Source organism: Solanum pennellii, chromosome 9 (genome assembly GCF_001406875.1).
Source record: "Solanum pennellii chromosome 9, SPENNV200".
Lineage (NCBI taxonomy): Eukaryota > Viridiplantae > Streptophyta > Magnoliopsida > Solanales > Solanaceae > Solanum > Solanum pennellii.
The window spans coordinates 57980631-57993420 of NC_028645.1; the positions used below are offsets into that span (position 1 = coordinate 57980631).

Here is a 12790-nt window from a genome sequence, read left to right on the forward strand (position 1 = left end):
GATGTTTGTCCAGACGGTTCCAATCCAAATATGATTGTATACGAGTTCAGGACCTCTCATAGCAATTTCATCCAAAACGAACACATAAAACTCGGCGAAACATACTTAGACACACAAGGTCACTTAAAGGCAAATCTTTCGAACGTTCTGGACGTTTGACCTCCAAACCTCATAAAACTTGACACACTGCCTATAAAATCTATTATTATTCATATAAGGACCTCATAAGCTCATTACACACGCATAAACACATAAAAACACATAAGGCACATAGGTGACTTAGTCGTCGAACGTCTTGGTCGTCCCTTGACGTTTCACTTCCAAATCACCTAAATTTTTAATACACTTCCTCATTACCACATTATAAATCATTTTAGGATCTTATAACCTCATTAGAAACATGTTAGCCTCTAGTTTCACCTAAGTCATTTTAGAGGTATTACACCAACTAATAGTGGATCAAGTAATGTTGGATATGGCATCTACACAAGTGCAAGTGGAACCCAAATACTAAACGTAAGTTTGTCACAAAATATCTCTTAAATGGATGCAAGTTTATATATTAATTTTGATACAAGTCAAAGCATTGGCTCTAAGCCTAGAGGCTTGAGATGAACAAATAAAGATGATATCACCACTTCCCAATTGCAGCAAATGACAAACAAAAAGAAGAAGTAACACCAACTTAGAATAGGTTGATTTTGGGCCCCTATTTTGTGGTCTAATGTTTTTGGAGTATGCTAGGATTATTTTGGTACTAGTAAACACTTTTGTGAAGGTTGTATGTACCTTTTGATTATGCTAGCTTTATTTTGGGGCCTTATTTTGGTATACTTTATTTTGAAGGTTGTAGCCTTGAATGGTATGTAGCATAATGCTAACTTTGAGCTCATTATATAACATGCAATATAATTGTCTACGTTTTTGTGTAATTTGAATGTTACATTGGGACGAGTATGACCAATTGTGTAATTTGGCTATTTGTTTTTTGTGTTACATTATGAGAACGAATTTGAGATTTGTATGTATCCAAAAATCAATTTTACTGCAACAACAACATATAATTTCATTGAATCCAAAATGCACATTTACATCAAAAATTTACAACAACATCAAAGTACTACTAGACTAAACACCAAATACTACTAGACCAAACACCAAATACAACATCAAAATACTACTAGATCGAACAACTAAAAAACACTAACAATTAGGCTTCAATTTTCATATTCCAAACATCACCAACCAGTAGCAACGACACCAACAATAAATATTTCTTGCTCGCTTTAATTTTTAATCAAAACATTGACTTTCTTCAACAATCTCCACATTACCTTGTTTGCTTGTGGAGGGTGTCGATCTTCATACCAAAGAAAATAGTCACAACCACCCATTTTCTATAAAAATCAATCAAAAAGAATTAGACGCCAACGATTAATCATCAAATTGACTTTAAAAAAAAAGGAAAAAAAGAATTTTACCTTTGAAATTCTACAAATAAAAAATCTACGCCCTAGATTTAATTGGGTCCATGAAGTCTTTAATAGTATTTCATTACCATACCTACAATATCGACCTTCATCTACAGATGCCATGGAAGAATTAGAGAAGCTCGACATGAAAGTATTAGGCCAAAAATCAAAGAAAGCTTGAAGAAGAGAGAAATTGGAAAAAATGAGAGAAATTGGGGTCTTAATTATGGTGCAGTTGGAGCCAAAATAATATAAATAGATGATGTGGAGTAATATTACCGTTGGAGACGCCACATCAAACGAAATTTTATGTTTACGCGCCTTGAATAAGTGAAAATCACGCAAAACTCCAGTTGTGCAATAAGTGTTAAAGTGACATATCGAAACCCTATGTTAGGTGTTTAAAATTTTATGAAAATCCTTCAGTTGTGGTGTCTAAGTGAAAGATTGTGTCAAGTTTAGGGGTCTACCGATGGGTTAGGCCTTTCTTATACATTGTTTGGTTTGATGTATTATAATAACAAATCTTGCATAATTTCTATTAAAAAAGTATATGTTTACAAATATAACCTTCACACTTAATTTATTTGTACACTTCCTTTACAACAATTTTTTGTTAAAACATCAAAAAAGATTTCTTGCCAAAACGTCATTAACTCTACTTCTTCTTCTTTTTCTTTGTTCTTTTTCAAAATTAATATTAAATAGTTGTACTATTGCGTCAAAATATTTTTGTGAAAAATTGACAAAGAATTTTTTTTTATCAAATTCATTGTCACAATAGTAAAATTTTTGACTAAATTATACTGAATTAGATTTTCTTTTAAAAGAAGACATTTAAGAGGCCATAAAGCTTATTAAGACACTAACAAATTAAAAGATACTAAAAAATAAATAATTAAAAAAAACTTATGACAAGAAAGAAAATGAAAGGCTTTAAGGGTAGTTTTGTAATTGCTTAATCTATATGCAAGTACTAAAATGCTATGTATTACTAATACCTAGAATTCAATGGTATTAGTAAACACAACTTAATACACAATAAAGTGTATAACTGATGCAAGCATTAGTTGTACATGACATGAAAAAATGTACCAAACAAGGTACTACTAATACACACACCTAATACATGCATTACATATTCTAATACAATCTACCAAACAATTCCTTATAGTATCACTGACTAAAGAATTATTTCTAAACAAGAAACTTTAATGATATGTTGACATTTCTTAATTCGTTGATGATGCTTTTCCAGTATTATATACCTTCAACTTGGCCTCTTTCATTGTCTGTCGAGTTTAATTTTTGAATTCTATTGGGTGAGAGAAGTGCAACAAAATGTCTAATGGAAAAAAATATTCTCTTATCCTCAAAATCCAGCATTCAATGATCACTTCATGTTGCCATCATTTAGGAGTGAATTTCTACTTGACAATATTTTTTGAAGTACCTTCAAGAAAAAAAAAAACTCATTTTTCACTTCTCTCTTTTCTCTGAAGAAAAGAGTGAACCTGTGATTGTTAAAATTATTTAAGGTCCTAATGTTAGCCTGGCTTGATGAAGACGGGACCTTCAATCTCCTGACTCTATCAACTTGTTGATCATTGCCAAAAAGAATGCTACTCTACCTTGTTGATCTTTGCACAATTCAGGTAGGCACACTATTGCTATCCTCTCTACCAGATGACTCGCATCCATTCCTAGTCGTGTAAGATGGGTCAAACAAAAAAAAAATAAATCAATTTTTAAGCTTTTTGTCAATTTGAATTTTCAAGTCAGCAAAAAAAAAATAATTATTTTATGTGACTTTTAAGGTGACATGACAACTGTTGTTTTAAGGGGTAAAAATGAGTCATACATTTACCATAAGAGTATTTTGATCCCAAAATCAACGGAAGATATATTTAATCCATTTCCAATTTTTCCATGCATAATTATTTACATTAAATATATACTACATGTTTATTAAATCATGTAACATTTCCTTAATTATACCATGCATAACTATACTATACTCAACACAACAACATGAATTGATTTTAAACATAAGCTAGATAGAATTTTCAGAATTCATCGTAGTATTCAGAAACTAAAGTTATACTTTTCGAGACATGTTCATTTTCACTTTATGTGGAATTTTTATAATTGGAGTTGAAGATAAATTGTTCGATTATAATCCTTGCAAATAATTTTAATTGTTCAAATATACTTTTCTTTTTTTAAAAAAAGAAATATAACAAAATAAAACTAAAATTTAGAAAAATAGTGAAATGAAAATAAGATTTTAGGTGCTTTTCAAATTCTAAATGCAACTGTACAAGTGAAAAAAAAAAATTAAAGACAAAACTGAAAGATTCTCAGTATCCTCCGTGAATCCACTACCGCTACCAGATATATTTTTTTTAAAGGTAAAATAGAAAGAAATAAAACTACCAAGGGTACCAATAGTGTAAAAAGTAAGATGGAAACCCATCCTTGGAGTTGAATGTCTATCCACTTGACTTTAGCGGAAGAAAAAACTACTGATAAAGACTAGTGTAATTTTGCAAGAGATCAAATACTTCAGTATCTAACTTATCAAAGAAGCAAATATAACTAAAAGATAGCCTAACATTAACAGCTCCTTAGAACTTTCCTCCTCCATACTTGAGCTAACGTGAAACAGTGCGTAGCAACATCGTGAAATCACAGCTCATTATCAGCAGTTGTTTTCTTTCCATTCACAGCAACCAGCTCAGTGTCGAAGACAAGAGTTGCACCACCTATAAGTTTGAACAGATATAAAAGTGCAAGCAATAAGCAAAATGAAACTACAAAGAAATTAATAATGGACTTCTGAATAGACAAATACAGCTTATATCATTTTTGATCCCAGCATAGCATTTCTCTAGTTAACAAAGGATAGATGTAGCCGTCATCTGAATTTAAGCAGGCATTAAACCCACATGAAGATGAATTCGACATTAATGCCCCACCCCTCCACCCCTTACCAGCTCAATGAAATATATATGTCAATCATGGAGATCAAGCCAGTTATTAATCCAGACAACAGAGACAAACCGACTTCCTTTGAAGAAATCCCTTTACCATCTTTTGCTACTCTATCAAATCACAGAGAAATCAAAAGCAACACCAACAAAGAAGAATTCATTTTGGCAAAGATAGAACTTCACGATATTTGAAAAAATTCTTGAACATTTTTTTAAAGTTTTGTTTATTTCCAAGTTTTTGCAATTCTTTTTTTTTTTAAAAAAAAAGATTTCTGAGTTGACAAATTGCCCACTTTCCAAATTCACAAAAAGAAAAATTCACCAAACAAACAATTTTTTGAAAACCTAATTTTGCCAGAACCAGAATTGTTTGAGAAATTCTTCTGCAACTTCTCCAAAAACTCAAATAAATGCAACCTATTATGTGGAACGGAAGCAATGCCACCAACTCAGAGAACATTTATGGGTAATGAAGCCACGCTACTAAAACTATTTGTTCGGAATCAGAAATAGACACAACAAAAATAGTTGACTAGGGTGCAAGGGATAATGTCTGACACTTGTGATCTATAGCTTTAGCAGAATTTCTAAGTTATTAGAGAAGAGCTGATGTTACCTGGGATCTTTGGTGGAGATCCACTCTCTCCATAACCAAGTTTAGCAGGAATTTTCAACTTTCGCTTCTCTCCCACACACATTCCAAGAAGTCCTTGATCCCAACCTGCAAAGCGACATTCAAGATCATATAGCTTGTATCTCAGTCAACATCTCTATGTGTCTATGTCCTTAAATATCACCGTAGACTGTGATCATATTAAATGAATTACATATTAGGGACTTCGAATAGGGAAGCGTAAATCTAGCGAATAGAAACTTATACTATTGCCTTGCTTTACATCATATGAGTAGATGTGTTACCTTGAAGAGCGGGAAATAAAAAAAGAGGTTCGCATACTTCACGAGGAGCCAAAGACCTCATATCCCTCATATCATTGAAGAGACACACTTCTTCTGGTGTTGTGATTTCAGTTTGTCAGCTTCTACTTAAAATGCTAGCTCTTTTGCTTTTTCTTTTTCAATTGCTAAGTAACAAACACGCTCCTTTTTTCCAACTATTTACTTCGTTGTGAAGAAAGAATTCCATTGGAACTTTTTTGGTGTATCATAAAGATTATTACATATATCAACAGAAAAAGGTTTACTGTCCAAGGTGTTTTGGGTAAATTTCAAATCACAAGCTTACACAAAGTAATTAAAAAACCAAATCATAAGAGCAAAAGACAAAAACAATAAGCCATCTTTTGTTTTGTAAGCCCATTATCCATGCAAATATTCATGCTCATCATTGTCAAGAATTCAATGTCTGAGATTCTAGCTACTAATATGCTTCTCACAACTGCAGCTAGTTATCATAGAGGAAACCAATAAAGAAGAAAGGAAAGAGCAGAATGATAACATGTTTGATAGTTCTGAAGGATGAGAATTGAATAAATGATGTAGAATGAGCATTGGTTAAAAGAATCACAAACAAACCTTTAATCACTTGACCACTTCCAAGTTCAAATTCAATGGGGTCATTCCTCTCATAGCTAGAATCAAACACAGTTCCATCTGTAAGTTTTCCCTGCAGACGCATTAGGATATAGGGTGAACTCACTTCGACGTTACCTCTAGTTTGAAATAACTAAATCAATCAGACTCTTCCTTAAAAAATACAAGGAACAACTCTGCAACCCTTTCATGTTTATTTCATCAAATATACCAATTCTAAAGCTCACACCCTGTTTCTTTGACACTTGGCATTTCTTTCATACTCCCTCTGTTCCAGTTCATGTGACACTATATTTAGAAGCAGAGTATCTTTGTCACATGACATTTCCTTAACTGTGGGAGGTGGATGATGTAAAGTACTACAGTTTAAGGAATAGAAGGCTCGTAGAAGCTCCTCTTTAATTGGAAATGTTACAATATCATGACTAAAAGACATTATCTCTAGTGTGAATGTATGGATCTGTACTCCCTAAGCTTACCAAGGAAGATGAATAAAAGGAGATGAAAAGGGGAAAAATCTGAATAATCAAGTGAAATCTTTCTCCTCACTAGCCCAATTCTTATATTCAAACCAATATGCATGAATATAATTCTCCAACGTGATTGACAAAATAAACCGGTTATCAAAGTAAAGGATTGCCCCTTTTTCTTTGCGATAGAGGTAAGTAAGGATTGCCTAAAAGGAGTAAACACAGTAATTTATTGATGTACCAGTAGGAATTGCAAAAAAAAATTTGATAAGGAATTGAGAGAAATAGGAACCCCATGCATTCAATTTGGATGTTAATAGGAATCGCAAAATTTTAGAAACTCCTCATTTTATGGGTAACTTTCCCTCCATCCACAATTAGGAGCTTCTAAATAGTTGAAGAAGAGAAGTACTTCCACTCACACTGTAGTGTACTGAAACTCTATCTCCCTTGTGAGCCTTAAGTTCACGAGATGTTGGCTTAAACTGCAACAGATGGACCAAGAAAACAATAGGTTAGTGTTTAGACTACTATATCACCAAATGAAAGAGACATACAAGCATTACTATTGTCATCGAGAAACATAAAAGATTGATGACTCAACAAATGCAGTGTAACATTCGAGAAGCAACAGCTACTAAGATTTCATGAGCGTCAATAAATTATGCTTTTCTCCAGATAGCTGCAGAACTGAATTTGATAAACATCTTCCCTACTTCGTTCAAGGAGAAGTTCAATTTCATGGACATAACAAAAAGAGTTATTTTACCGCAGATGGATCACCAATACATTCAGTAAACAAATACTCTGTGAGTGATAGCATGACAAAATATATTTATTTAAACAAGGACAAGTATGAAATGTAAGAGATATGTAACAAAATATATTTATTTAAACAAGGACAAGTATGAAATGTAAGAGATATGTAACAGACTAGCTATTCTCTCCTATCCACAAATTGTTTTCTGTCAAATACACCTTGTCATAATAACTAACCACCATAAGAGACTAGCTTTTAATTCTCCGTTCTCGCTTTCTATCTACACAGCCCACGCCTCACTGAGGCTACAGTATATGTGTACTCACACATAGTGAGGGGATTCACTCGAACCAATTAAAGAACCACAACTTCCTCCTCTCTCTGTGCGCAGATTTACTCTATACAATTCTGCTAGAGGTAAACAGTGGAGAGTACATATGATTCAATTTAAAAAAAATCACTAGTCTAAAGCAGAATGTTGGGCGAAATGACATTTTCAATCTAAAACTATGCTCTCATTTTTATTTCTTTATTGAAATGCCTACAACCTAAAACTAGGTCAGAAGCAAGAGATCGCGAGGTTCATTCTATAGAAATTAGAAATATTAGTAATTTGCAATACAATACTCCACAATTAATTGTCACGTCACAGAAGTCATATGAAACAAAAATAAAAGAACTCTCTTTTAATTATAGAAGCTCAAACAAAAACGGAACAACATACATGATCAAATGCAGTTCATTCTTCAATCAGTTATACTAACATGAATCGAAGAATAGAAAAAGGCCAAAAGTTTTACCTTCACACCGATCTGCAACTCCGTAACATCGCCGGACTTTTTAGCGGTAACTGGAAAATAGAAATCGAAACTTAGAACGTTTGACTCAGTATTCCATTTTCAGTTCAAGAGAAAACTTAGCGCATTTACAGATCTCATACAAAAATCAATAATATTCAAATCGATTACCTAGAGTAACAAGAAGAAAAACAATGAACAAAGAAGTGGGATTGAATGCTCGGCCGAATTCCATCGTCGATTTTGTTTCTTCACACTGCCCTTCTTTCCTTCCGCTAATTATAAAGGGTAGATCCACAATAACCCACTACAGATCTCCGACGTCATAAAGGAAGCAGAGTACCAATCATTATTTGCCACGTCAACAACTTTTTTGGTGGGAAAATAATCGATAGTACGGCGTCGTTTTTTTATTTTTAAGCAAAAGGCCAAAAAAAAAAAAAAAGCTACTCCTATTATGGAAAAGTTGGCATAAACGCTCTCTCGCCATGCCATACATTCTCTGCTTTCCTTCCTTAATTCAAGCATTGAACAGAAGGCCAAACCCTTGTCCTCTTTCTCCTCTCTCACACCCGAACAATGAGGTGAGAGAAAAAGAGAAAGGTATGCTACAATGGGTAAAAAAAGGTACAAATTCTATGAAAAAATCCCCTGCTGCCTCCTCTTCTTCCTCCTCATAGCCGTTGCCTCACCGGATGAGTTATCCGTCGTCGTCCGTGATGGTTCTGCCGATGATGCATCTATTATGGCTAAATTGGCTAAGTCTCTTATACCAACACCACCTGGCTGGTCAGGTTCCAATGTATGTAAATGGTCAGGCGTATCCTGTGACTCTTCAGGCAGAGTTTCTTCAATAAGTCTCATATCAAAATCTCTAGGAGGTCAATTACCACCAGATCTTAATCAACTTTCTAATCTTCAAAGCTTTAATATCCAAAAGAATCGCATTTCCGGTTCGTTACCTTCTTTATCAAACCTTCCTTCTCTTCAAGAGGTTCATCTTGATTCCAATAATTTTACCTCTGTTCCCACTAATTTCCTTTCCGGACTAACAAATTTACAAAAGTTTAGCATGGATGAAAATCCTAGTCTTCCTCCATGGACAATTCCTGATACTTTGACGGACTCAACGACCTTGGCTGATTTTTCAGCGTCTAATGCAAATATCATGGGTCAAATTCCAGACATTTTTGGGTCATTTCCAAGTTTGGAGAGTCTTAGGCTTTCGTATAATAATCTTACGGGGTTCTTGCCCTATTCTTTTGCTAAGTCTGGGATTCAAAACTTGGTACTTAATAATCAAAAGCTTGGGCTTACAGGCAGGATTGATGTTCTTGGTTCTATGGAACAGTTAACTCAAGCTTGGATCCATGTTAACAAGTTTGAAGGGCCAATTCCTGATCTTTCTCTTTGTACTAATTTGATCGATATCCAGCTTCGTGATAATAGCTTAACTGGAGTGGTTCCTCCTTCTCTGACTTCCCTTCCTAAGCTAACTAACGCGTCTTTGCAAAATAACATATTTTTAGGCCCAATTCCTGGTTTCAAACCAAATGTCCAGGTGACCCTTGGAAACACAAATCATTTTTGTAATCCTTTTCCAGGACCATGTGATCCACAGGTAACTATATTGCTTGACGTTGCTGGAGCCGTGGGTTGTCCGAAGACACTAGCTGAGTCTTGGTCAGGGAATAATCCTTGTAAAGGTTGGAACTATATTACATGTGATGCTAAGGGAACTGTGACTGTTATCAATTTTGCAAAACAGAATTGGGTTGGTACAATATCACCTGCTGTTGCTAATCTCACCGGTCTCAAATCATTGGTCATGAATGATAATAATCTCACAGGTCCTATTCCGGTTAGTCTCACAAGTTTACCAGAACTGCAGCTTGTCGATGTTTCCAACAACAATATTTCTGGCAAGATCCCAAAATTTCGTTCCGATGTCATACTGAAAACATCTGGTAATTCATTTATTGGGAAAGATGTGCCCCTAAGTGCTCCACCTGGTGCAAGACCAAGTTCAAGTTCGTCAACAAATAATAACTCACCTTCTGCTGCCAAAGATGAACATAAATCTTCCATCTCTACATGGGTCATTGTTGCTATTGTTATTGCTGTTGTTGTCCTAATCCTAGTTTTGTGCTTGGTGCTATATAAATACAAGCGTAATAGAAAATCAAAATTGAATAAAGGCAAGGAGCAAAAATTGAAGAATGGTTCCTCTAAAAATATGAAGGGTTATGGTGCAATTCCAAGCACGGCCAGTCAAAGTGATACCTCAAACAGTGAAATATATGTATATGATGGTGGGCATGTAACTATCCCAGTGGAACTTCTGCGAGAGGCGACAAACAATTTCAGCGAAGAAAATATATTGGGACGTGGTGGTTTTGGGATTGTTTACAAAGGTAGACTCCATGATGGGACAGAGATTGCTGTGAAGAGGATGGAAGCTTCTATAGCAAGTAACAAGGGTCTAACCGAATTCAGAGCTGAAATCGAGGTACTCACAAAGGTTAGGCACAGACACTTAGTGGCACTTCATGGGTTTTGTGTCAATGGATATGAGAGGCTTTTAGTATATGAGTACATGCCACAAGGGACATTAGGCCAGCACTTGTTCGATCATGATCAACTAGGATTTCTACCTCTCACTTGGAAACAAAGATTAACAATAGCACTAGACGTTGCAAGAGGGGTAGAGTATCTGCATGGTTTGGCACAACAGAGTTTCATACATAGAGATCTAAAGCCTTCTAACGTACTTCTTGGGGATGACATGAGAGCTAAGGTCTCCGATTTTGGATTAGTTAAAAATGCACCTGATGGCAAGTATTCTGTGGAGACGAGGCTAGCTGGAACTTTCGGATATCTTGCACCAGAGTATGCTTGTATGTACAACACTCCTTTTTATATTGCATGAATTAGTTCAATTTAAACCACAAAACAAACAAAGGAACTATATGTCTAACTCATTATAATTTGATGATAAATTTAATGGTTAAAATGCATGACTAGCTTAACTAGCCCTAATAAAACTTACTAATTCTTCTACCCTTTACTAATTCTTCTACCCTTTCATAGTATTTGATTAGGAATATGATTATATGTTTACACATGATAAATATATATTCTCATGATATCTCTGTTTGTTGGAACTAGCCACTGGAAGAGTTACTACGAAGATTGATGTCTTCGCCTTTGGAGTGATATTAATGGAGATTCTCACGGGCAGAAAAGCACTTGATGAGAGCTTACCAGAAGACAGAAGTCATTTAGTGGTTTGGTTTAAAAAGATGGTTGTAAACAAAGAGAAGATTGTAGAAGTGCTAGACCCGACCCTGGATCCAGACGAGGAAACTTATCAGAGCATATGCAAAGTTGTAGAGCTAGCAGGACATTGTGCAGCTAGGGAACCATCTCAGAGACCAGATATGGGCCACGTGGTAAATGTCTTAGCTCCTCTGGTAGAGCAATGGACACCCACGGCCGCTGCTGGAGATGATAGTTTCAATATTGACTTCACTATGAGCCTTCCTCAAGCCCTGCAAAAATGGAAAGCTAATGACAATTCCATGCTCTCTGAAGACACGTCGTATGGTGACTATAGCGCATCCACAAGGACTTCACAGTCCATAACAGCAATCAGGAAGGTGTCAGAGACGGATAAAAACACATTTAGTTGTACAAAGGAACACCAGTGAGTAATGTAAAACATACTTAAAATTGTGACTAAAAGACGTGTATATATATGCCAAGGAACTGATAACATAGATATGCACCATTCTGCCTCATTTTCCTTGTTGTTGCTCATAGAATCTATTTTCTGCTCAATTATGGATCAGGTAGACATTTGGAATTTAAATAGATTCCTAAAATTTGGCTCTAAAATCCTCTCTATCGCACGTCAACCCTTAGCTGGACCAATCGGGACGAAAAATAAACCTAGAAAAAACATAAGAAAGGCTAATGAGTTAGTGACATAGAGCACAGCTGCAACTTTTCCGATAATTTTTTTTCTCTTGGTTTGTCCTCTTCTTCTATAGATCCCTTCATCCATAGTTCATAAACAAACGATTGAATCTGAACTTATGGTGATGGGGCGATTTTTGATGATAATATCTCGTAAAATTAGTGTAAATGGAATATACATGGATCAGAAGTCCTTTTTTTATAGAGAAAATGACACGTATAAGCAAATATATACTAATTATTTACTTAACATAGTTATAGTTTACCTTAGTTACAATTCGCAACCTACTTTTAGCTATTATTACGCATATTGACTTTTTTGTTTTGTATACTTCGGAATTTGTATATATAATTTGTGCAATTCAGAATTTGTATAATATAATTTGTATAAATGTTTTATACTTGTGATATTTGTAATTGTGTAAAATTCGTTATTTTGAATTTATACAAGAATAACTAATTATACAAATGTACCAGCGAATTATACAAACCTGCGAATTATATAAATCCACGAATTATACCAATGAGGCAGCTCAAACTATAGCTACAGGCCGTAAATATGCAAACTATACCTATGGAGCATAATTAAGTTTATGTCACGCCCCAACCCATCGGGCCGTGCGGACACCTATATAGTACTACCTAAGTAGGAGAACACTCTTATTCCAATAGTTACAACATGCAAAAATTAAATAAAAAGGGAACAAATATACTAATGAAATTTTATAAATAAGACATTTTAACACAATTTTTGTTAAGACTTGTAAAG

At 34.7% G+C, this 12790-nt stretch overlaps 2 protein-coding genes across 2 annotated transcripts; one reads left to right on the plus strand and one right to left on the minus strand.

Annotated features, from left to right (window-relative positions):
* Nucleotides 1–3838: 3838 nt before the first annotated feature.
* On the minus strand, nt 3839–8365 carry LOC107031745 (peptidyl-prolyl cis-trans isomerase FKBP15-1). Its single transcript, XM_015233207.2, has 6 exons — nt 8215–8365; nt 8047–8096; nt 6909–6971; nt 5999–6089; nt 5082–5186; nt 3839–4237 (listed from the first exon to the last, which is right to left on the minus strand). Exons 1-6 carry the CDS (start codon nt 8276–8278, stop codon nt 4161–4163), a joined length of 450 nt encoding a protein of 149 aa, XP_015088693.1. The 5' UTR covers nt 8279–8365; the 3' UTR covers nt 3839–4160.
* Nucleotides 8366–8529: 164 nt separating this feature from the next.
* On the plus strand, nt 8530–11848 carry LOC107029857 (receptor-like kinase TMK4). The gene is made up of 2 exons (XM_015231306.2): nt 8530–10940; nt 11212–11848. The coding sequence occupies exons 1-2, from the start codon at nt 8657–8659 to the stop codon at nt 11751–11753; spliced, it is 2826 nt and encodes a 941-aa protein (XP_015086792.1). The 5' UTR covers nt 8530–8656; the 3' UTR covers nt 11754–11848.
* The last annotated feature ends 942 nt before the right edge of the window (nt 11849–12790 follow it).

Coding starts and splice junctions, on each gene's coding strand:
- LOC107031745 (XM_015233207.2), bottom strand. CDS start 8,278: ATGGAATTCGGCCGAGCATTCAATCCCACTTCTTTGTTCATTGTTTTT. Junction 6,090..6,908: donor GAGTTTCAGTACACTACAGT/GTGAGTGGAAGT, acceptor ATGCGTCTGCAG/GGAAAACTTACAGATGGAAC. Junction 5,187..5,998: donor AAGTGGTCAAGTGATTAAAG/GTTTGTTTGTGA, acceptor GTCGCTTTGCAG/GTTGGGATCAAGGACTTCTT.
- LOC107029857 (XM_015231306.2), top strand. CDS start 8,657: ATGGGTAAAAAAAGGTACAAATTCTATGAAAAAATCCCCTGCTGCCTC. Junction 10,941..11,211: donor TCTTGCACCAGAGTATGCTT/GTATGTACAACA, acceptor TGTTGGAACTAG/CCACTGGAAGAGTTACTACG.